This window comes from Vanessa atalanta, chromosome 12 (genome assembly GCF_905147765.1).
Source record: "Vanessa atalanta chromosome 12, ilVanAtal1.2, whole genome shotgun sequence".
NCBI lineage: Eukaryota > Metazoa > Arthropoda > Insecta > Lepidoptera > Nymphalidae > Vanessa > Vanessa atalanta.
The window spans coordinates 5,714,827-5,742,147 of record NC_061882.1 but is presented as its reverse complement, the minus strand read 5'-3'; the positions used below and the strand labels follow the sequence as shown (position 1 = coordinate 5,742,147).

The window sequence follows — 27,321 nt, the reverse complement described above, 5'->3', positions numbered from 1 at the left end:
TAAAAATAGGCTAATACATATTTAGAGCCCATCTCAGAAGCTTTCTGTCACGCTTACTAGCCTGACATGCTAAATTCCTTTAATTTCTTCTTAAAGCATTTACTTGGTGCAAGACGTTAACAAAGTTTATTGGTTTGTAGAAACGTAGAAAATAATCAGTCCAAATAAGTAGAAGTAGAATATTGAAAAGGATATGTACATCGCTATACATTACTGGTTATCAATGTAATACTATGAATATATTGTGAATACCGTGATAAATAAAAACAAGGCCATTCCCCTGTACTATATTATTGTGTGTATATCTTTATACATCTTTGTTTTTGTATCTTTATGTAGGTATGTATTTATGTTTTTGTATAGGTATGTACATTTTATTGGTAAAACTTAAAAGTACTTTTTTATTTTAAATACTTTTTATTTTTTTAATATAAATTGGAGGATCGAATAAAAATAATGGTAATTTGGAAACATTTATTCATTTTCTGTCAATAATTTAACTTATTTTAAACCTATACATGAAACAAATAAGGAAGACCTACCGTCAAATCGGTATGATTTTACAAACAACAACATTTTCATATTTACATACATACACATAATATGACTTCTGTTTGTGATCTCATCTCAACGCGATATAAACGTATGGAAGCCAAATATCTAAAGTTCACATCGTTCATATTGTCAATCCATTTACGTTCAACAATTTTTAAAAAAAAAGATTCGCCGGTCCATCTTTTAAAAATAATAAAAGTATCTTTAAAATCACATGTTTTGCAAATTACTTAATGTATACTTAAAATATGGCTCTCGAACGAACATTATCGTATAAAAACTATTATACAATAAACAAACAAAACAATGAACATAAAATGTCTTCATGACTGGAATGGAAGACTCGGAACAAATCGTAAGTCAAAAAAGACTCACAAAATAAAAACGCAACAACTAAGTAAGTATGGCAAGTAAATAATTAATATATGAAAAAATAATTTAAACTAAACGTTTGGAATGATACTTAATTAACTACTATTTATATTTACAAATATAACAGAAACAATAAGTAATATCAAGCACTACAGTTACGCGAATTATATACAAGTATTTACCGCCAACTCTCTTTATTCGCACTATTTACTACAAACATGATTTCGAAGCGATGAAAAAAAAAACCTCGCGATTAAATATCTTAAATAATTATTTAAATATTTCAACGAATAAAGAGTTTTGACATTAAATCAGTATCACTTAGATATATCGAATACTATCATCGTTCGCGAGATATCTTTGAACTATTATAGATGAGTTATTTTTGATGTCCTAATATAATTATTACTTTTTTGTACTAAACAGGTAATGAGCAAATCATAGAAGCTGCCTAATATTCGAAAGCCAGTGTACGTTTGGAATGCACAGCAAGCGATCACAATTGCTATCAAGGGTTTCTATATTCGTTTTCAGTCTTTGTCGCCGACGAATCTATACGTGTCGGGCGGTGGCTCGGGCATGCAGTAGCCGTGGTACGTGCGGATGTCCTCGGCTACGTACGTTACGCCTGGTAGTACTCCCGGTTCCGTGTGGTGCTTCGGACAAGTGTGATCCCTTGGGCACTGGCAGATCGTGTTTGCGTTAACCTCGTCTATCTGCTCGTGTCGGCGCCTCGCGCTGAATAACTTGCATGGCTCTTTCCTTGAACACCTTAACCTCTGTAAATGAAAATATTTAATTATTATTTATATCTCGAACTTACATTAATAATAATATGTGTTATACTGTTATGACTTGAATATCGTTTTTTCAATTAAAATATTATATCGTAGCAATCTTTAAAAACATGTAATGAAGTTATTTTCACTGGATCGTCAGCTGTTTTTGTGTTTATTTTATCTTGCACTTTTATGTTATACTGTTATCTGAGAAGTTATTAAAATTGGATTTTAACATAAACTAAGTTAGTATTTATAGTAAGTCATAACATTATTCAAAATTATACCGATTAAAATTCAGTCAGTAGCGCCACCAAGTGGCACAAAGCGAAACTACGTTAATACTTACACTTTGTGGCGAACACGCAAACTGGTACTGGTTCCCTTGCTCTCCGCTAGGTGTCGTGTATGGCAATTTCTTCAAAAGATACGTAACGGAGTTCTTCGGACAGTGACAATTAACAATTTGCTGAGTGGCGTTACTGTCGGGGAAGGAGTATATGATCCAAGCCGCGTCTTTAAAGTAACGACATTTAGGCAAACGCTTCACTGGTTCACACGTTTTATAAAGCGTTGTTTTATCGGCTAACGTGTGATTGTCGTCATCGGATAGATCACTGGAATAAGAAATAAAATATTAAATTAATCAATTACTACATTAAAATAATACATTACAATGATTATTTTATGAGTTCAAACAGTCTTGGATTATATGGAGATATTTAGTAATTTAAAATATAATTTAAGTATCTACATACTAGTATTTGTACTACGTAAAATATGCAGAAAACTAAATATGGTGTGTTTATATAATAACAAGAATCCATATTGACGTAGGCACGATGTTATCGTAGTAACTATTTATATTTTATTCAAGTATATGTAACAACCGGTTAATGGAAATGAAATAACAAAGTATTTAATGTGACACCGTTATCTACCCACGAGAGCCATCCGTAGCATTGAGCCTAAGGATGATACTCCTACGTTTCTTATGATCAATTCTTATTAACAACATATGGAAAGTAACCTTCGGAAAACGCCCCACACGAGTTAAACAAGATTTTGTAATATTACGAAAGAGTCGCTAATTCTAAGCCTTTCATCTTTTGTTGATATTATTATTATTATTTACATTATTCACGTTAATATATATTTATGTAAAGTTAGTATTAAAAAGTTTTGTTACCTAGAACAAGGCCTGTGTCCCAGGCAACGACACTTCCTCTCAATCCACGGCTGTGCTGAATCGTATAAATCTACTTTACTGCACACCTGCCTCGCTCTGCAGTCGGGTAGATCCTCTTCGGATATCTGGAAATTAAGAAAAAAAATGATTAATAAAACGTTCATGTAACACTAACAAATAATTGATTATAAAACACGTATCATATGATACGTTTTAATTTTAAATTAAAATTGTTTTTTTTTTTATATTTAAGATCTAATTCAACAACGTATCATTATCAATAACGCCTCTGACGTTACTAAGTCAATCTATGTGTACATCAATATTTCGCAGTTCGTGACATAACATCCTTATATACGACAAGCGAATCATACATACGATAGTAAACTAAACAATGCACAAATTTTTGTACGTAGAAATTCTCAATATTGACACGCGTATAAAAAGTGATTGGTGCCTTACGAATTCAGCACACATCAATGAGTGTCCATTGAAAGATTCGCAAATCCGTGCGGCCGTAAAGTTTTGCATGGCGAGAATTACAAAGTCGAACGTATTCCTATAAAAGAAATATCTTCGTATGCAGCGTGGGAAATACGAAATGTGTTTGTCGAAAGTCGTTCGCACCTGCCGCCGTTTGTGAAGGAAGAAAACAGAAGTGGATTACGGGAGATCATTATAACGACGTCCGAAAGATGTTAATCATTATGATTCGCTGGGCACAACAATGTAGGGACATGTGCGCTTTGAATCCATTCAGTTTTTTTTGTGGCGAAGGACCATCGGTCTTAGGCCTACTTCCGACCGGAAGACATGCCATTCGACAACCTGTTGACGGTGGGAATATTTTTTCAACGCAAATGCTTCTCAGGGCTAGTTCTACCGGACATATTCAAAAATAAAATCAAAATTTTATTGGCACACATTTAATCGCACTGTTATTTTGTTTTATTAATCGAAATTTATGATAAACTAATAATATAATAAATCAAATATTTGTAAAGAGAACAATAAATACTTTTTATTTGTTCGTATAAAAACAAATTTATAGGTACATTAATAATTATAATATCGTAAAGGTTAACGTAAGACATTTTACCGACAGCCCTATAACAACAGAGGCGCGAATTACGTTCCTGCTTTTCGTAGTTCCGGATACACTTCCCGTTTCTTATGTATTGCGATAGATTTCGCGGAAACGGCCTCGGATGGATCTTTCAAAAGCCGGATATAGCCCTTTTGTGTAGCAAACAAAAAATTCCTGTGTGGATTGTACACAATGCACGGGTTGTTGACTTACTTCTTAAAGATTTTGTTTAAAGTAGTCCCGAGCTCATCTTGAATGCTAATGGCGCAAGAAGAAAATTTCTCGACATCACAGAATTTTTAATGAGGCAAGCAAACTATACTAACTATAATGGCATTGTTTGAATTTGAAATTTTATACAATACATAATGTTAAATAAAATTCATTATTAGTAGAATTCGTTTTCAGAGTATTAATCGAAATATATTATTAAATATAAGTTTGAATTTTAGTCGTGATTTTATTATTGTATATGAACAGACAGATTTATAAAAGCTACTCTTGACCAGTTTCATCCAGGTTTTATTTAAATTAAAAAAGCGTACGGGACTTAATTAAATAAATACTACTATCAACATGTTAAATTGATATCGCGTGTCTAATTTACCCCTATGAATAAAATATACCGATTTCCACACGACTAACCAATTGTACATTATTTTTAAGTTCGTCGGATGTAATTTTTTGAAAGTCCAAGACTTGACCGGCGGCCGGGGGCGACGGTTTTAGGGGACGTTTCATTTTCGTCCTTTTCTACAGCTGAAAATTAAGTCATTGCCATATTGAATATTGACCTTAAGTGTGTAAGAATAAGACACAATACGGTAGAGCTATTCATTGTAAGACTAATCTTGCCATCAAATTGACAATCTTAAAAGCCTATATTTAGGCAACGTTTAAAATGAAATGGTACTTACACTTAATGGAATAGGACGTAATTTTGATTGTAATGGGAATGGAGATGAACGTGTTTCTCTCGTGGAGGCAGATGGGGGGGTCGCGGGGCGAGGCATCCGGTGTGAACAGGTGGCGTGCCGCGCCCACTCTAATGAAATAATCTGTGCCCGAGCGACCTTCCACAACCTTCCAAGTACGCCTAGCCCTACGATGTGGGCACACGCCTCTGCTATTTCTTTTTAGTCTTATATTCACAAACAATTGTATGTACGTTACGAAACCGTCATACAAATATTTAAATGCATACGATTTGAAAAATTGTTATTTTTTTTATTTTAAAAATTATAAAATAGAAGTAAACTATACCCGAATATGTTATCAAAAACAATTCAGTGAAGTTTTAAAAGTTTTAATACGACCAAATTGAGATACGTAATTGCAATGATTATAATTTAATCATTCATAACTACCTACCTATTTATTAATATATCTCGACTTTCGTTATATTTAATATTAAGTCATTTTCTTTTGAGAACATTTAATACCACTCATAAAATTAATAAAGGTCTGTTTATTATTTTATAGTATTCTTAAGTGCAATAAAATATTCTTTATTCTAAATGCTCCCTAGATATCTCTTAGCGTTTAAAGTTAATTTGAACTTAATTTACATGTAGGTACTATATAACTAGAAGAGTAAATTAATATCTTATGACCCACGCGAAATTGTAGTACATAAATTATATTACTCCAATTAGCCGTTTTAATTACAGTATGCGTTGTAAGATGACTATAATCCCACACGACATAGATTTAAATCGGTCAGTATACAATAGTTCATATAAGCATCGCAATAAGAACGATTATAGCATGTATATATAAATTCGATTCGTACGTTGTACCGGGAACACAGGTAGCTACAAACAAATTACCAATCCGGGTAATAACGACTCGCCAGAGGCTACAAATTTATATTATTTATTATAACTGTAATTAGCTCAAAGCTTTCGGCGTTTCGTTCTACATCCGTCCCGTTTAAACATTTGCCGTTGCTGTTGTATTTTAAAATTATTTTATATCCTTTTAAATGGTGGGCTTAGTTTTTTTTGGGAAAGAATATCATTACAGCTCAAAGGAAGTCAGCCTTTAATAAAACATAATTCGTACGAAAACAGGAACTAAGTGAAATTAGTTTATTATTGATAATTTCTTTACGGTTGTTTAAGATTATGCTTATTTAAAATATCTATTAAGTTGTAAATGTTATGTTTTTCTCGCGATGATGCTGTTAATTATTTATTCGGTTTTATAATTCGAATAACGTTCGATTTACTTCAACAGCCTGTAGAACATTTTTATATTTACTTATTTCATACATACATAGACATAAAAATAAACAAAGAAACGTATTTAGTTGATGAACATTTTTAATATAATTTTCTTGCTGTTATATTATGGTGTCGCTTAAAAATTGAATTGAAGAGACACGTCATGTCACACGTTGTCAAACGACAACCAATGCGTATTTTGTTTAATTTTAATTATACTTTAATAACCTCTGATGTGTGGAGTTACCTTCAATGTTTTTTTTTTTGTAATATTAAATGAGAAGCTAAAGAGTAAATTATTATCGTGTTATCGTTTGAAATACTGAGAGAAGGCATAGTCATATTGCAAGAACGTTGCAAAGCTATCGATGTGCAAGAACGAAAAAAAAAACCTGGACGGTTTGAGAGATATTTATAGGATTTCTATCACAAGAAATAGAAAATTATATTTGAGAAAAACTATTTGTATTATAAGGGCAAACAACTTATGATGATAGTAAATTTTAAATGTAAAATCTTTCGACTCTCGGGAGTCTAATAATATGTAATAAAATGTACATTAATATGAAGTATTTTAAGCAATTTATTTTCAAACATGTTGAGTTTCATTTAAAACAATCTAGTACGTTCCACGTTATACGTATAAAAACAATTCATAAATGTACACATAACGGAATCTTAACACCTTATATAATTTTATCAAACATGTTCAAATCAACAGATTCGACCCGCCAATGTAATACTTGGGCCGTAGTCCTATATAGTATTCAGTAGTGCTCTAAAAGACATCAACGCTTGCCGGAAGCATCGCCGAATGCATTGCGTACGCGCAGACTAATTGAGTCGCCGTATATGGCTCCATTGTTGAGACATGTGTCCAATGACACTTATGATATGTACTTTGATTATATTTTGTGATACGTTGTTACTACAGCGTGACTCAAATTACAATTGATTTTTCCAGTGTGTTACGCTTTATTATTTTAGACGATGAAAATGTTTTGCTTCATTCGAATAAATGAATTAATCACATTTGTTTTTTGAAATCTTTATCTGTTTATATTATAATACCGAATTCATTTTGTAATAAAAATCCTTCAAGTCCTTGCATACGAATAATCTAGAACTTTACCATCTTGAAGAAGGTCTTGAAGTAGCCTAAGTCCGTCCTTGTGACTCAAGCTTTCTTCGTACCAAATTTCATCAACTTTGGTTCATTGGTTCAGCTGTGATAGCATCACACAGACATACAGGGTTACTTTCGCATTTATAATATGAATATATATTAAAATTTGCATAATCGTACAATTGCAACAATTTAAATACAGTTTATGTATATTTTCGTATCCAGCTTATGTAACATATAACTTCGCACGTAATCGTACTCAAGCATTTCAATATCAAAGCCTCTAAACATAGCCCCGTATAACAGTAGGGCACATCTTGTGTCTATTGTCGCCCTTCCATCCGGACCTATTCACGACGCACGTGTCCTTTTGACATTCTACCAAGACGCTCAAGTGTCTTGAAGGGGATCTCGATGTATGGTAAACGTTTTTAGTTTAATACAAGATGTTTACTGCAACTCCGTCTGAGTTATTTAAGAAGATTATTTATTTCGTCCTTCCGGTATTTCCCTTATCTTAAACGTGTATAGCTTGTCTAAATAAAAATACAAAGTTACCGCTTAGTCTATCAAACTTGTACTTTAATTCCCGTATCATAAAAAACTACATTCGCAAGTTGTTATTTTTTTTAATTTGAATAAAATTGTCTTTAAAAGAACTTGGATTTATCTTACAGAATTGACCTTTATTATAGCTCTATAATTTTTTTTTTCTTATGATAGAATTTGACGGACGTGCAAATGGGCAACCTGATGGTAAGTAGTCACCACCGCCCATAGACATTGGTGTTGTAAAAATCATAAACCATACCTTACATCGCCAATGCGCCACCAACCTTGGAACCTAAGACGTTATGTTAAGCCGGAACACAACAATACTGAATACCTACTGCTATTTGGCGAATATGTTATAGAATACCTTTCTATACATATATCGATATTAAATTTATCAAAAATTAAAGCCACTTCTAGATCACTAAGTCAAGCATTGTTTATTTTTAAACGTTTGAGAGAAATAAAGAATAAAAAGCGCATCGTATTTAGGTTTTTTGTCGCGTAACGCAGGTGCAGCTTTGACTGTTCGGGTGTTTTTCGTTTTTGGATGTTTTTTTTTTCTTAATAAAATTCTAATGCGTCGTCCACAAAGATTGAATGGAACCGTGTATAAGATATTTACGTTTCCTAAATAAACCGTTACATAAAGCCCTGTATCTGTTATTTATATATATATTATGTCTGTAAATCAAGTATCTTATTATGTATCATATTTTAAGCCTTATTTCAAATTCCAATGATATATTTCATTGAAATATTATACGTTTGTCACTTTAGTAAACTGAATGAATTTCATTGAAACTCAATGTCAAAAACGACAAACTTAATTACTTCTTCCCTACGTTAGCAGTTTTGTCACAAAACCTTTAATTTCAGAAATGTAACAAATACTCGTAATGACCCTTGCGATACACGTACGTAACAATTGAATAATGATAAAATCTTTGAATAAAATGAGAAATATTTTTTCTATAAATTTATAAATGTAGTGAAACTCAGTGTGTATCTATCGTGTGAATTCTATCGATAATATAATATATATACGTACTACGTTGTCACTAAATTCGGACAGCATTCCAAACATTGTAGTCCCGTCTTTACCAGTGACGTTGTTGACTCGATTCCCTGTCGAGGTCACTTTTTACATTCACTGTATTGACTCGTGTCTACAGTCACGCTATTTGTCCGACCTAACCGTGGAGAAGCGTTAATTAACTCATTACTTACCCATTTCATTGGTTCAATCGGATCTGTCAGTCTTTGATGGATATCATTTTTTTAGGGCGTTTGTATATTACAACAATAAACTTGTCAATCTACAATGTCGTAGGTAATGAAATTGGATTTAGTTCTTGCTCTCCATCAACGATCACGGGTTCTATTACGTATCATGCTAAATTTTTCTACAGTCGTGGAAGTGTGTAAGTATTCCTTGCTTGTTCAATTTTTCTGTTTACTGTATGAGTTGTTGGATACGATTCTGTCGTAATGGGAATCGTTGAATTTAAAGCTATATTTTCTATCAATAACTTATTGGAATACAGGCTATATTTATTTTAAATAATAGTCAGTAGGTACTTAAGATTTCCTACTTTATCAACACCTATTGGTTTTGTAATTCTAATTTCTTGGACTTGCATTTACAGTAATATATATTTTGCTAAATATTTGAATTTTATTATTTTGTTCCAGTCTAGCTGGTTTACCCGTTATTTCCTTTTGGTTTTCTTCTCATACGATATTCAAACGTCAAAGTCAAACAGTAAATCCTATGATTCCTTCCTATATAATCTAAGTGACGTTGTAAGAAATATGTTATCATCAAATAATTTAACTGATGTTATACAAACCTATATTTTGTAAGTAATATCCAAAGTGAGCATTTTAACTCGACGTTGTATCTAAACTAATCATGATTGATGCGATTACCGATTCTTTGCTTTTAATATCCGCTTAAATTTTATCGGTCAGCAATAACTTAAATATATTAAAGCTTGAATCAAAATAGGAACTAAAAATAGCTCCACTGGGTATAATATAGGTCAATTAAATTGGTCGTCCCGATTTCTGTATATAGGTTCATCATTGATCTAGGCAACTGCAAATCTCACAGGCAATAAATCATACTAGTCAAATTGCATGGTCATTATTCTATTGAAACTGTCAAGAGTGACACTGAGGTGTGACTTTATCCTATCATTTATTCCTATCCGTTCGTCTAATCATTTTGCATCGGCTGACAAGTGGGGATAACATCAACGTGATTATGTACATATTTTTTAACATATAACGATTATGAAGAATATGTATTAGAAGATATGATATATTTCAGCTTGAATATGGAATAGTGTAAGGGTATTGGATAGTTAGGAATAAATAAAAGGAAAATTTATTTCGACAATTTCACAATTAATTTGATGAGGATTTCTTTACAAATACGATATTTGGAAACAGAATTATGTTAACTGACCACGTGATTACTTTTGCCTTTTGCATTTCATATTTTTTTACAAAGTTTTTCACATTAAAGATTAAAGTGTAGACTCTAATAGTTTGTTTTTATTAGTTATAAATAGTAAGAATCCATCCATAAATGAATACGAAAGAGTTTCTATAACTTATGCTAGTTTGGAAATAAGAAATAAGTAAATGAAGCTGATTTATGGTATAGTGTTATCGTGGCACAGAAGACACGCTGTCACGGTACATTTCTTAGTGTTTGACAAAAAATAAAAACTATTCAGTTCTTTGAATTCGCTATAATGACTTCACAATTTAATCATTTTCAATTGTTCCCGGTTTTGTATGAGGAGTTCTTTATGAGGTGAAGCAGATGATCATTGACCAGCACCCTCCTGCGGTTTTGTCATTCAAGAAAGATCTTTTGTTTATTTGTGTCGGTCTTTTGGTTCATCCATTCTTTGGATCGCAAGTACCGCCACTCGAAACAGACAACAGATATTCCTTCACCATTGTTGCAATATCCGTTCAAGTTAAGAATGAAATAATTTAACTAATTGTAATTATTATACTAAGTTTATTTTTCGAACTACACGAATTGGCTTCACGACGTATCTGTCAAGATTATTCTCGCATAAAAGAATTATGAATAACCGACAAGATAGCTTTTAAATTCCATTCCTTAAGACGTACGGCTAAAGAAACGGTTACCGTTACGAATAAGCTTAAAGCCAGTGACATAAAGAGAGAAAAACATTTTTTTTTTTTTCAACCAAATAGCGCACACTGTCCGGGACGAAGCCTCGAACGTAAGTCATCGAAGCTGTCAAGATAAGAATGAGTGAATGAACACCTGCCGCTACCAGTGTTACGCATGCTCCTACGCAGCCGTGCAACATCTACTATATTATAATTTAATATTTAAATGCATTCAAAACACACGGCATTTTCACTTTTATGGCATTCGACTTACAGAACATTTTAAAATATTTTCAACGTATACTTTAAGAACTATTATTGTATGGACGTAATTATATACCTAGGTTGAAGCGATTATCTTCATGAATCGACTTTAAAATTAGGCATAATAATATGATTAACTTTATTTTTAATATATGACTGACAAAACTTGACATCCGTAACTTCTATTTTTTTTTTTTAAGTCTCGTACATAATTGTTTCACAAGACCGCTGATATAAGTTTCTCCGAAGAAATTGACGCCTAATTTTGTACTGTTGTTTTGATGATGTAGGTTTAATTGTTTTAAAACTATATCGTTGATTTCCTACTCGCATTTATTAGTCACTGTAGCGCGTATAAGTGTCGGTATTTTTGAATTTAATTGGGCTAATTACTGGGTGGTTCCCTTCGTGGAACGATTAACACGTGACTAATATCTTCTCGCTAGATCATCTTAGATGTGAAACACAAGGTTCAGGAAAAACATTCAAGGAAAAATTCGAAATATTTCCTACGTCTCGAAAGGGATTCCGAGAGTTTTTTAGTAAATGGGTTCCGGGTAAGAAGGTTTAGGGATTCTATAGAAAAAGTCTTACAAGAATAAATCTAATAACAAATTTTAATCGTAACTCAAACTATAAACTCAAGCTATATATATTTTAACAATAATTGTATGGTTGGATTAGTATGTTCGAAACATATTTTTTCTTTCTGCTTACGATAAATTAAAAAATAATTATTATTTAATGTTCACTTGTAATGCAGACGACGAATTATTTAGAATTACAAGTTGCAAATCAATTTAGCAGAATTCGATATTAAATGAGACTTCGTACACATACCAATTCTTTTATTTAAACGCTTCGTATTGCTTCGTGACGATGGTCACGACTTATTACACACTTGCTATGCCTTATGAGATAATATGTCAAACCACACGTACTACTAATTAGATGAATCGAATAATTATATTGTCTTACCGGTACGTAAGAAATAATTAATTCAACGAATGTAACCATAGCGTCGACTTTTCGCGCCAATATTTCTATCGAGATGTATAACGATTCTGACATTATTACATACGATAAATTAGCAAATTCTACTTTGAGACTTAAAACGCAGTGAGTCGGCTACGATCTTAAGATTTCCACAAGTATTTAGACATAGCTATTTAATATTATTAATTATATTTTACGCGATATTAACCGGCCCCGATCGTTACGTTAAGATATCGGAAAGCATAAGAGTTAAAACATTACTTCCGTTGTGGCAAATTAACTAGTGTTAATCGAGGAAAAGCCACTTTAGGTATATGCATAATAACCATTTCGTAATTAATAACTACAGAATTAGGTCGAAATAATGCAAGTTACGAAACGAAAAACTCAAGGTACTATTTCAATACCGCAAATGCAAAGAATACAACTTTCCACGCTGATCTATAAGAAGCTAGTTTATTGAAATATAAATTAAACTCGATTTCGTAAATCGAAACGATCGAGGGGAAATTAATCGTAAGGGATACTCACTCCGGTTTGATACAGAATCTTGAGTCCACTTTTCGGCTGTAAAAGGGTCCGTCTGTGCGGGAGAAGTGGTAGTTTGTCCGGCCTTCGGATGTGGATCTCTCCGGAAGGCCTAAACGCCTCAAGAGGCGTCCGGATGACGGCTCGGACGCCGGCCAAAACGCTCGCAAAGAGTAGTGTAGCTATCACTTGCATGTTCGAGTCACTGTCACACTTGTCGATATTCGTGAACGTCGAGCGAGCCGTGCGAGTAGTTTGCGGGTCGGGCAAGCTCGGACTGACGACGGGCGCGCCGAGGCAGGTACCACTTGGCCTACGCGCCCGGTAAAACCACCTCCGACGACGATCGGAACACCTTGATACTTTGGAGGCTTTTAAACGTAAGCTTTAACATTTTGTTACTCATATTTATAATTTTAAATCGTATTTTCAGTAAATTATAATATTTCGTTTTATTTATTTATAATTTAATAAAAATATGTTTTGCATTTCTGTGTAGTTTTAAAATATAGTAAAGCACGTACTGTGGGAAAGTATGAATCTAAAATAATTTTCGATATACATTAATGTAACCTACCTAGAAATATATAAAATAATACATTTGGAACGTTTTATGTTTGTGCTAATTTCCGATGAGAACTTTTTGTGATGTCCTCAGATTAATTTTTCCATTTCATAAAAAAATAATTAATAACAAAAGTAGGCATAGATTTTATATTTATGATACTAGAAAGTCATTATTAAAATATGTTAATTTTTAATAGAATCAGGAAATCGGCTGTGTATTTAATAGTCTCGGAATGTTCCATAGATCAAGAATGTTGCGTCGCGCTCGGGTTGACTTCCTACCGACGATGTTTTTTTTACACAATCTTGTTGCTCGGGTATAAAGATACGTTTATATTGATTTTAAGTTAACACTTAAAGAAATGTTACAATAAATAACTTTATGCCCCCTTAAAACGTTGGTACTTTAAATGTAATTAAAAAATATCTTGTCTTATACCTTGGATTGGAAATATACTTTTAAACGTGCTATATTAAGAGTCAATAACATTATTAAAATAATGGCTGATATTTTTTCTTTTATATGAAATAAAAATAATTTTACAACTGCACTCAAGAAACAATGAACATCCGATAATCCCACTCGACCACCTTAAGTCGTTCTCGTAAATAGCTTTACAAACACAGCACCTTCAATTGTTTCAAAAGTTATTTCGCAGAACAAGAACCATTCATGAGAATTGTAAATTGTCAATGTAACTCTACCATAGACTGTATACTCGATCCCTTTATGAATACATGCTAAAAAGAGAAAGAAATCTCCATTGTATTGTACTATCGTATCGATATGTTGTCTGCCTCGCTTCATTTATGTTCCGTTGTAATAACAGATCGCCTGGTCCTTTCTATAGGCTAGTGAACGCGACCTTATGTGATCTTCTGTCTCTCTCGCTCCCATTCAGTGTCCGCGCGCTCGCATGAATGAACCGCTTCTTATGAATGAGTGGACAGTCGCCATAGTACTATGTATACCTACTGGTATACGTGTCTTGTTCTCAGAACATAATACATATTGGAAATGTCAATGTACGTGTGAACGAAGAAGTTCCAAAACTGCGAGATAAAACGTAAATCATGAGAATTATTTTTATATTTGGTTCGGATATCATAATTAATCAATAATCCGTGAGATAGAGTTAGGTATACGTATTTGTTCGTTAAGCTAACATAGAAAATGTATCGCTTTGAAAAATATTGTCCAGTATAAAGATAGATAAAGTATAGCTTATTATGCCATTTCTGCTGAGCGACCCCGTTCTTAGGCACCATGGCTATATCTTTGAATGTATGTACCATGGCACGTGGTCACATGTTTTTTTTTTCTTTACGAATGCAAAGGCAGGTTTTATTGGGATTGAAATTTTGACAAAATTGTCCGTTATTTAGTTTATTCTTTATTTATAAAGCAACGAAAAAAACGGAACGTGGATGTAAATAAAAAACTCGTGAGTAGAAAAAGCGTAGGTACTGGATCAATTATACGTTATCTATATCTTACACATGTTTGCAAATAAAATTAAAAGGTGACCTATTGTGTACGTATACGATATTCAAAGTTATCATAAAATATCAATTTTCAAGCGAATCAGGATAATGTGAACTGTGATTTTCTTGCTTTATATTTATTTATCTTCGATTTCTTCCACGTGGATTTTTAAAAAGATAAAATGTTAAACTTTAAGGTCACACGTGTAACAAATACTCATATTGACTGCTAATCATCTATTCAAACTGTTATTTGTCGAAAACATCGTCTGACAGTATTTCGATTCTAAGTCGATATCCATCGAGTTCTAAATTATTTCTCCGTCAATTTTTATTAAAATCGATTTTATAGAAAAAAACACTATGAGACTAACAAAAATGTTTTAATATTGATATTATACAGGATGTGTAAGCTTACTCATATCTAATTTAAATAGTTGTAAATTCTACTTTTTTTGTTGTAAAGCTATTTTAGTAATATAAATGCGTAGGACGCTGTGATTTTGTAACGTCAATTGGATAATTATTTAAATATCCCGTATACTTAGCGTATGAATATTTTAGGTAATTAACTAATTTGTAACGAATATAAAAAAATGTAACGCTTTATTTAGATTAATTTTCACTTTTAAATTACAATATAGGTTAGTTTATTTGAATAACGTAACATATAGCCCCGGATCTAAGAACTTTCAAGCCGGGGCCCAAACTTGACATGACCGTTCCCTTGCGGATTTAAATACAATGTATTTGAAAAAAAAAAAATCAATTAATTCATACTCTTTATCCATGTTATTAGTTTTACATTGATATAGTAACTTGTTTTTTTTTTCAAAAATTATTACAAATTTGGCGCCCATTTAAATAACCGCCCGGGGCAGGTACCTCGATGCCTCTTAGATTCGTAGAAGATAACCTGATATACATATATAGGAAAATTACAATTTATTTAAATTTTACTTTCAATTCTACTTTTAAAAAGATTATGGGATAAACAATTTACCTGATAACTTACTATACTTACATTTTCGTTTTCAGTAAAGTGCCGTTATTTAAATATATATATATTTGACGACCTCCGTGGTCGAGTAGTGTGTACACCGGTTTTCATGGGTACGCCACTCTGAGGTCCCGGGTTCGATTCCCGGCCGAGTCGATGTAGAAAAAGTTCATTAGTTTTCTATGTTGTCTTGGGTCTGGGTGTTTGTGGTACCGTCGTTACTTCTGATTTCCATAACACAAGTGCTTTAGCTACTTACATTGGGATCAGAGTAATGTATGTGATGTTGTCCAATATTTATTTTCATTTTTTATTTATATATATATATATTAAAAATACATACGTCAATATCTATATAACATTACTGTGTAAAAGCAATTTTATTCTAAAAAGTTAACTGGGCGGAACCTTATTATCGAGGTAGAGCTAGAAATCATCTTTCTTTTTCACAACACACGATAGATTTTTCATAATACTCTTAAGCTTGTATCTTGTGTTACCATCTCATATGTGAACCCAAGATCTGAGCTGTAAGATTTACCGAGTTATGAAATGATTCTCAATATCTGTTTACTATTTTACAATTTATTACTAACTAGGGACCCGCACGGGTGCAATGCTGGTACTAAATATACTAAAGAGTGTCTTACACGTTCACAGCTTTTTTGTCATAAGACAATACAAACCGCTATGTCCCTGCGTTATAAATCCGTAATATGTTGGAAAATAAGCCATTATTTCTCGTAAAACGTAAAGGATAGGAAATTGTTATTGTGTGTTATCCCTAAGAGATAGACATATACGATTGCAGACTCTTTTGAATATCTTTTTAAGGTGTATAATACTGTAGTGCATAATTTTAATCTACCTCGTAGGGTTCAGTCAGCGATTTCAATGTAAGCTCAAAAAAATATGTTTATTTACCTACGACATGACTTAATAAACCTCTAAAATTATCAATGTTCTCTACTTTATTGTGCATATTATATTAAACATATAAACCTTCCTCTTGAATCAATCTATGTATTGAAAAAAACCGCATCAAAATCCGTTGTTTAATTTTACAAACAGCAGTAAGCGAGTTTGTTTTATACTATGTAGGTAAAGATACATATAACGCTCATAGATTTTTCAGCATTTCTTTCATTCATATCATTAGGCGGTATAGTTCCAAACAATTTATATACATTGATCAAAGCACTTCCAATTCCATTCTTCATTATATCCCCATTCGATTACTTGAGTAGAACGACCTCATCACAACCCGTGGGTGTCGAAAGAACCGACTAAGGGAATTTCGTTAAGCGCACCCGTCAATCGAGCACGTAAGCGCCTCAACCACCCTTATCGTGGCGGGGAACTTTTAATAAAAGCTTTTCAAGGAGACTCGTTAGGCAGACGGCCAGCCGGAAAAACTTCCAAATTATTCTTTAAAAAGTTCGTTTACGACAGTGTGTACATTGCCTAAATTTATGGGCATAGAATTTGCGTAAAGACTAAAATAAAGCAAACTTTCCACTAATGAGCTACAGCTAAATTTTATTCCAACAAGCACGAGATGATATAAAATCAAATTAAGCACATAAATATTCAATGGTGCTTACCGGACTTGAACCCGAAATGTTCAACGATTCTCACCACTGGGCCATATCATTAATCAATATGTATTTCCATAATGAATGTCCAAACGAAAAAAGTCTTAATATTAACATAACTATTACAAAGGAAAGACTTTTATAAAACAGGAAGCTGAACATTAGCGAACATTATAATTATACTTAGTCAATCGTTTTAACATTTTAGACATGCATTAAAATTAGAAGGTAGGTAATAAAATTTTCGAGTGCCCTCCGTGTTTATGCATATGTTTAGCTTGAAAGGAATTCCTGATTGAATAAACAGATGCCGGTGTAAACTAGAGCTAACAGATGCTGAAATTTAAATATCTCATAAGTTTAACAGAACGAATATATATGTTACGGAATTGTATTTTTTATGACAGATTCGCTACAAATGTTTACGGATTAAAATGGAATCTGATTTTTTTTCTTGCTTTATAAATCTTGTGCGATAATAACTGTTGTTTTATCGAGCGTTACATTAATTCCGTGTCAGTTTAGCACATAAAATAAAAAAAAAATTGGATTATTTTTTTAATAATAAAAACATCTCTACAGACGTGTCATGTTCTTCTTGTTTTGGTATCATTTTTGCTTCATTATTAATAAAATTTTAGAAAGATCAAAATAATTTTATCAAATTTATTTACATTTTATTAAATTATCAGCTATAAAAGTTTTAAATATAATATAAAACATAACATCGATCTTGGGATAATTCTAATATGAAGGTAAAAAAATAAATATTACCCGCAACGTTTCAATAGGAAGGTGAATCGAGGTTTTTTTGTTTATTATTTAAAATGTTTATAATCTACTAACTCTGTGTATAGTAGATAAGAAAGGAAGAGCTCTCAAAACTGAGTGCATTGTCCCGATAGTGGACTAAACAATGGCGCACTTCAGACTCAAGTGGTCAGCATTTTTTCCGCACCCCATCGGGTGAGAAACTGACGAATCCATTGGCACGCGCACTCAAACCTTTTGTAAGGTATTCCGTCGTATTAAGATTGTATTGTTCTTTACTGGGAAGTGACATATCCGGTGCGACCCATTCTTCCAAATAACTTAGACGACGTTAACAAGTTTAACAGATAATATAACTTCATTTTTTTTTGTTTTATCACTTTCATTTGTTGATTAGTCGGGACTATCGATATATTTACGAATAAAATGTACATATTTATGTCTATTTTTTCATAATTTACTACAAATCTGTATATATATAGGTATGTAAAGAGGTTTTTATAGATAATGATAATACTGAAAATATATTGTTTTTTTTTTATAAATTGTATCTATGTTTTATTAGTTAACTGTTCATTTTTAAAGAATTAACGTACATATCAAGAATATTGTAACAATCATATTTAGCAAAAAATCTTGAATCAAGATGTATTATTATATATAAAATCTTGCTGAATTTCTTTCGCCGTTTCTTTTTAGGTATAGCCTCTAGGATTAGGTTGGTTTTCTGAACCGTTAGTATACTTTGCACAAACAATGAATGTGATTTAATTAAAAATAACCTACATATATAAGGAACGTTAAATAATTATTTTTACGTGATCCGTTACAATGTTCTTTGTAATTTGACTGCGAATGTTTAAGTATATGATAGCAACTTTAACCTGAATAATCCAACGCCACACTGTGTCTGATGTCACTATCTTGATGTTCACGCAATATTATCACGCGATACGAAAAGATGCTAATGACGAAAACTACACTCATTTATGTTGCAGTCGTTAGAAAACTTCATAATGGCTTGTTTCGACTCGCACTAAAATAATAATCACCGAACACACGCGACGGGTCTCACAGGACATGAAGTAGACGATTATACAATTGTTATAGAATAATCTTTTATAATGCTGATTTAACGTGATTAGTTTTCTATATATAAAAAGTTAATATTTGACAAAATATTGAGTAATAAATTCTCTTAAGAAATAAAAATAAAAAAATACAATTTTTCGTACGAAATATGTACTTATTACGGTTTTCCACGACCAAACACAACCAAACAACTACAAACGCTCAAACAAGGACTCAAAGCCCAATTCAAAATTAGTGTTAAATTCAGATAGACATTAACGAATAGGAATTATAAATATTAATAAAAAATATAAAATATAAAATAATTACTGCACAGATTCATCTTATTATTATCCTAATTTATAATTTAGTGGAAAATTTTAATCAATGATTGATTTAAATATTATCATCAAATATATTTATACTTATTTTTTAGTATCCGCCCTTTTTTCTTTGCAAGAGAACTTTTATAAATTATTTATTTTAATATATATAAATTACCTAATTATAAATTTTGGAATATTTATTACCGAATTAATTCTTTTTACATTTTAAATGTAACAAAATAATGAGGAAGCGTAGATCCGATTGGGTGTTATAAGAGAGCAGTCAGATCCTTTAATATAGAACCGTGTATAAAGGCGCACGTGTAGTGTACGCACAGACACGAGACAAGACAGTCGCAATCAGACAAACAAAAAATCAAAATAAGTTAATTGTTACTGTGTCTGGTCACACACTTGGATAAAAACAAAAGTATCGGTTTAAGTGCTAATGCTAGAATTAAACAAAAAAGCAGTATTACGTTTTTAGTACCAAGGCCAGAAAACGAGCAATTCTTTACATCTATGTCATCTTATTTTGAGATATAATTTATTGTGTAGATTTTTCTTATATATTTTGGGTGGCAATCAAAATATTTTTTCTCCTATTTATTAACTAATAAACTAAATGTATTTGAATCTGATCCAATTGAAATACCTTAATTAGAAAATAATATATGTTAAATTGGAAATGTCTTCAGAACTCCAATCAGAATATTAACAGGCGTAATAAGTATATGATTAAAAAGTATATCACCTTATTTTTAGTACAAATATTTATATCATGTATCTTTTAAATTAAAACCACGACCTCTCGTTGACAAAGTGTATTGCAATTGTTTGCGATATATAACAATGCGAGATGCTCTCCGCCATTGACATAAGGATTTATTATTTATCTAACGTCAACGTTACAAGATCTTCTATGAGATTAATAAATACTACGGTAGAGTTCAAATCGTAATCATATGATGTTACAATTTTTTTAATTTTCACAAACAGTGGTGCCAAACTATCTATAAAAACCAGGGGACCCTCTCTGATTTAGTGGGCCATAGGATCGCTTACGTACGACGACTACACACCCTACGACACCCCGTCGACACCACGATGACTTGCCTGCCTTGAGAAGGTCTTTAAGGCCTAGAGGATGTCTTGGAGTACGGAGAACATATTGAACTCCTCTTGGAGCTCGGCCCCTCTATGGTAAGGAGAAGAAGAGTAGGGAGGAAATATCATAGTTTACTTATCTCGTCTCCTTTGGCGTCTTCCCTCTACCGCTTCGCGATAATGGACTCACACTAGAATACCTTAGATACCCTGTGCCTTATCTGTAAAATCTGTTTAAACTCATGTCTTAAGTCTGTGCTTGCAGATTTAGAGTGAAGGTTACCCTTATGTACCTTTATATTATAACTATGTCTGTTATTGATTTTTTCAAAACCGGCAGTACCTACTGATTTTTATTATTATCTATAGAAATACATATTATTTACATACATATGTAAATGTTAATCTGATGGAATCATTGTTAAATCATTTATAAAACTAGTTTTCATAATTATATATATATATATTAATGATACCCACTAAAATATATTTCTTGTATTATTTCCATATAACATTAATTGATCGTAACATCCACGTGCAAGATCACGTCAACCCACGTGCGACCTCTAGAGCCTGATCGGGCGCCATCGATTCCCGAAATAGAACAATAATTGGATCTAATCAAATGGATTCAGCTGCACGCCTCATGTATACCACAATTCGATGTATAAATAAAATTATTAGGTCATTTATAAATAGATACGAAAATGCAATAATTGAAACGATTTTATCAAAATTATATTCATTATCGTAACGTTGATTTGCTAATTTGAAGTAGCTATAATATAATTTAATAATAATACCATTGCAAAAATATGACATGAGATAGTATCCTATGTAACCCTACTTTAGTGTTTGTACTCCAATGAGTCCTGCAATACGTTGACATACTTGTGGATTTTAATCAGACGAATATTACGATTTTAACAGATATCCTAATTACTTTGAATATAAACACAAAAATAAGCACTCTGTGGTGCTTGCCCGGGGTTGAACCCCCTTGTATTAAGATTAAGTTGCTACCACTGAACCAGCTGAAAAAAGATAGCATTCTAATTGTATATATATTTAATTAGTTCGTTTGATTATAAACAAGAAATGTCAACGAAAGCTCCCGTTAATTTATCGGTTGCACTTTATTACCTAATAGTTGTGTGAAAAATCGAATTAAAATATTTAATGTATTCGCGAGCGTACTTGTTTATGCCGCAATTTACTTTCACCATGGACGATAATTGTGGTCTAAACCGGGAAAATATTAGAATTTCCGTCATGTCGCAATCGAATATCGTTATTCAAGCCTAAATGCTCGTATATACATAGCATTATATAGATGTGTGCATATTGTCCTTAGATATGTGTGTGACAAGTTTATCTTGACTGTTAAAACAAATGTATCTATTACTTATTAATTACTTATTGCGTATTTTGTTAGTTTTCTAGCCTTATAGTTTATGTTGTTGTTAAGCGTTATTATATTGGCAATTTAATAATAATTCTTCTAACAGCTTTTCTAAACGATTCGTTCCTTAAATTAATAAAATAAAATAGAATAATATATAATATTAATTTGTATGTTTCCTTTTTTTGAATTTTAATTCCAATTTCCATGTTATTGATAAATTAGTTACCCGTCCTGTCTTCACGCGGATACAAATATGATCTATAATTAAACGACTTTTAGATTGAAAAACAGTCCAGTAACTATTCGAATGCTTAGGACCTGCTTAGGACCTGTCTTTACCTAATTATATACACATAACACGGTCTCGCCCGCGGCGTCCCTCGCGTTATAGGGGTGTATCGTCAGATGTGAGGTATAAGAAAGTGACCTGTGTCCATCCTTGGGGTTCAAGCTTGCTTCATATAAAACATTATCTAATTCGGTTCTGTGGTCTGGCCGTAAAACAGACAGACAGACAGATATATTCGTATATTTATAATATGAAATATAGATTGTTAATTCATATAGTTGAATGCAAAACAAACTAAAAAAATGTACAAAATATCCCGCAAGCATTTTAATGTTGAACGTACATGAGAAATTGACAAAGCAACACTTCTCATACTCTAACTTTGAGCACCAAACACATCTTAAATTAAGGGCATCACCAGATGTTACAGGAAATAAGTTCTTAGTCGTGCACGTAAGTACAACGGATGTTAGTAACGAGACCCGCTTCCTTCGCTAGTCTTAAAATATTGTGCATTCTTTAATATTTGATAACGTTATTGATGCTTTACACGGTCGTAATTGTATGACGTCACCGTACGAATTGTAAAATGATACATTGATGGATAATTTACAATTTTTCGATTTTATTGTTATTGATTGCTTTAAGCGCAGGACTATATCTAAGTCTACCTTACGCGAATGATTTTAAAAGCATGAAAGACGTGCTAATGTCGATGTGACGATGACGTCAAGAACTAGTCGATTCCGTCAAATCGGAAACTCGAATCGCATGCAATTTGTCACCGACGAGCCGACGGTAAAAAGCGGACCATTACGTTTTTCTCCCTTCCCGTCGATCGTTTCCCGTCACGATAACGAATAACATAAAAACAAAATCCGATCTGATCTTGAGGATATTCGATAATAACACTTCTCATCACGGGGCAGTCGGCTGAAAATATTTCTGGAATTGTCGCCGCGCTGTTTACGTTTTTGCTATTCACTCGACCATAAGTAACGGCCAAGTTCTATTTATAACCTTGAATTGATAAGCATAATCGTAATTTTTTGCTTGTACCGTTTGATAAAATTATATTTGTTTTAGCTTTAAACAAGAATTATTAGTTCTTGAGACAATAGAGCACTATAACGTTGGTTTGCTTTCGAGGTTTGCTAAATTATTATCAGTACATAAGTACAGTTTATCAGCTTTATGTATTTAATTACCTCGTGGTTAATTAGTGGTTGTAGGTTTAATACCAACTGTACATAAGCTTTAGACGTGATAACATCATATATATTTCGTTTAATTACCCAAAATATCAAGAGAATCTCGGTTTTTTTTTTTACTAAACTTGAAAGTTCTAAAAGCAAATAAATTCCGATTGCGAATTTTTAATTCGATTTGTTTTACATTGAGTGTAAAACTATCCTATCGCATGTCAATTAAGACATTTTTGATTATAACGATTTGTCTAGCATCGACAAGTAAGTAATCACGATAATAATTGAGATCGAATAATTAAAATTTCATAAATGTTAAATAAACTATGACCAACCAGAGGTCTAAGAGAAAATAGCAATGGTCAGGCACTACATTAAATTGTGTTATATTTCCGCGTGCGCCTGTTGGCTGCGTTTATTTGCCGTTCCGTTACGAACAACCGGAGCTTGTAAGCTTATTATAAGATGTTTTTCTATACCGACGGATGTTTGCGGTACGCGAACATTATTTTGATGCCCGTCACAGTAAATCGATTCCAGCGACACTGAAGGTCGTATATATTGAGGAAAGAGATGTTTTTAGAACTATTAATTCGAATGTTTCGGAGTTTGAATCTTATTATAAATTAAACGTATGTATTGTTGACATATATAACAGCTACTGTTAAAAAAACATTTAAAAAATATGCCAGTTGTTTTGAAAAAAAATATACAATAATTTATATAATACTAAGACTTGATCGTTACCAGCACCAAATGTGAGTGCAAAGTTTAAGTCTAAGCGATTGAAATTCAGTTAAAAAAGCTGACCCACTTAACTAGTTGAAGGTGATTAAAAACTTTTAAATATGATCATACATACATACATTAGCAGCCTGTAAATTTCCTATTGCTGGGCTAAAGGCCACCTCTCCCTTTGAGGAGAAGGTTTGGAGCATATTCCACCACGCTGTTCCAATGCGGGTTGGCGGAATACATATGTGGCAGAATTTCGTTGAAATTAGACACATGCAGGTTTCCTCACGATGTTTTCCTTCACCGCCGAGCACGAGATAAATTATAAACACAAATTAAGCACATGAAAATTCAGTGGTGCCTGCCTGGGTTTGAACCCGAAATCATCGGTTAAGATGCACGCGTTCTAACCACTGGGCCATCACGGCTTAAATATAATCGTTAAATGATTTTGCACGTTTTGAAAGCAAAGCGACGTATTTTGCCAGTAAAATAAAAATCCAATAGTACATAATATATCCTGTTTCAATCGAAAGAGTAAAAATGAACAAATCTTTGATTTACATATTCCATACAACAACACTATTCCGCCTCACTACTTATGTCTACTTTAATTTCACTTCCAAAGCTAAAAACACCATTCAGTGAATCCATAACGAAAATCATAAATTGTTCAATACCTCGAACAACAAAACCGCGTCAATTAAATGTCTAAGGTTTTATATTGCTTAATCCTTTAATAGTTGAAATAGACTACTGTACTTTTTATTATAATATCACTTACTTTACTATGAAATGATTAGTATTATGAATGAACGCATCCGCAAAAGGAAAGCAAATATATGGTAAATATATATTTAAAAAAAAAAACTGCTTTTCTTTTTTAATTCATCCTACATTGTACATTGTAGGTTGGCCTACTGGTATGTTTTTTTTTAAAATAGTATTTACATCGTTTATGTTAGTTAATTGCGGAAAAATATTTATAAATATTTTTTTGCATAAAATTAACAAGTATTACAAGACACCCACGTAAACACTGTCGCAACTGATTACATTATAATTGAGATCTCATGTTTCTGCTCCGTCATGCTCACTTTTGTTGATATTTATATAACGAATTTAAGGGTCCGATCGTTGATTGAATTTTATATCAAAATCTTTATACATACATATTTGTTGCTAAGGTATAATTAACTATTTTTCACCCAAACAAACATTGAAATGAACTTTAATATGTATGTATGATAGTCAACGATGGAACTTTTTGTAATTTCATAGTTTTTAGAACATATTTTGGACAAAAATAGTATATATTTTAACGATATGTATGTATGTATGTATGTATGTATGTATGTATGTATGTATGTATGTATGTATGTATGTATGTATGTATGTATGTATGTATGTATGTATGTATGTATGTATGTATGTATGTATGTATGTATGTATGTATGTATGTATGTATGTATTTTAAAGATATACGATACTAATGATACTAGAAATGACAAGAGCCATTTTATATATTTCAATACACGAACGACTATTACAAGAATCTCCGTCTATGAAAAATAAAATGGAATTGTTATTGTTGTTGTATATTTTCTTAAGGATTGTTTTTTCCTATCAACACGTAACTTATCAAACTTCAATCTTTACGCGCTACTTATGAATGATTTCAAAGGCTTAATTTAAATAAGTAATTCTTGGAAGTGAAGGCCGTTACGATTCATTCATATGGAATTCGGATACATGTTATTGTATAATATGTTTGATAAACGTACTGAATTCATTGACGCTCGATTCATCCTTTGACGTGAGAACAATCCTTGACCCAGAAATCTGCTCTGGATTTGAGGTCTTGTAAAATATGTCCATATAAATAATATCAGTAATGCGACGTCCCGCCGTGTGACAGACGCGTCTCCCGGAACAGAACATAACTGCATTGCTCGGCCAAGGTGATATAGGGCACAACGGTCCATGTTTCATCTCTTACCATCTTCGCTATGCGGAATTCATTGTCTTTTCAATTCGTATGAAACAGCAGAATATCGTTGAAGCTATCCTGGATATTTAATATCATACCTTCATATTAAACCTTAATCGTGCTAGATATCCGTCGTTATCTTGGGGAGTATAAGTTTGTGAATTAATCTTTCAGATAGACAGATGTGGACGAGAACTCTGTTTAATAATATAATGTTATCATATATATATATATATATATATATATATATATATATATATATATATATATATATATATATTGATAACATTATATTATATATATATATTTATTCTAGTATCATAAAATATTGATTTTCGGTTTCGGTTCCTCTCGTCACGATCCAGATTCAAACCGTCGGTATTTCCCCGTTCAAAAATCTTAAAACGCTGTCGTTTATATAATATACATTAAGTTGTATAATTCTGGCTGTATTACAAATTGTCCATTTAATAACTAAAAAGTTTTATTTCGTTAGTGAAACCTCATTGGAACTTAATAAGCGATATTTGCCATTGTTTTACAATTATTCTTAGTAAAGTAATTAATTAAAATATTCAGCGAAATTTAATCCTATATCCGCTACAATTCACTGTAGTACCACGCTTTCTTCATATCCTGGTTGTATGTCGTTTAATATTACACAAAATTGCAACATAATGACATTGATAACATAATATACAACCTTTTTTTAATTAATTAAATATTTCTGCTATCGTATGAAAATGATTTGCCTGTTTTACTTAGAATATTTCTAATATTGAACCGATTAGGATATTTTTTAAGTACGCTTTCCCGATATTTCCTATTCAAAAGAAATAAAATAGAAAGTCTTATAGGTTTGTTAAAATTTTATATTATTTACAAAATGTCACTGCAATGCATAGATAAGAAAATATATATAAATATATCACATATATAC

The 27,321-nt window shown here is 32.0% G+C and overlaps 2 protein-coding genes across 3 annotated transcripts in view; one reads left to right on the top strand and one right to left on the bottom strand.

The window, feature by feature from the left end:
• LOC125067627 (elongation factor-like GTPase 1) overlaps nucleotides 1-27,321 on the top strand; it is a 102,666-nt gene that overhangs the window by 71,418 nt on the left and 3,927 nt on the right. The window lies entirely within an intron of this gene.
• On the bottom strand, nucleotides 479-13,108 carry LOC125067629 (protein giant-lens). Its single transcript, XM_047676323.1, has 4 exons — nucleotides 12,839-13,108; nucleotides 2,896-3,020; nucleotides 2,056-2,323; nucleotides 479-1,706 (listed from the first exon to the last, which is right to left on the bottom strand). Exons 1-4 carry the CDS (start codon nucleotides 13,028-13,030, stop codon nucleotides 1,458-1,460), a joined length of 834 nt encoding a protein of 277 aa, XP_047532279.1. The 5' UTR covers nucleotides 13,031-13,108; the 3' UTR covers nucleotides 479-1,457.

Coding starts and splice junctions, on each gene's coding strand:
- LOC125067629 (XM_047676323.1), bottom strand. CDS start 13,030: ATGCAAGTGATAGCTACACTACTCTTTGCGAGCGTTTTGGCCGGCGTC. Junction 3,021..12,838: donor AGATTCTGTATCAAACCGGA/GTGAGTATCCCT, acceptor CTTAATTTCCAG/ATATCCGAAGAGGATCTACC. Junction 2,324..2,895: donor GGACACAGGCCTTGTTCTAG/GTAACAAAACTT, acceptor TTCTTATTCCAG/TGATCTATCCGATGACGACA.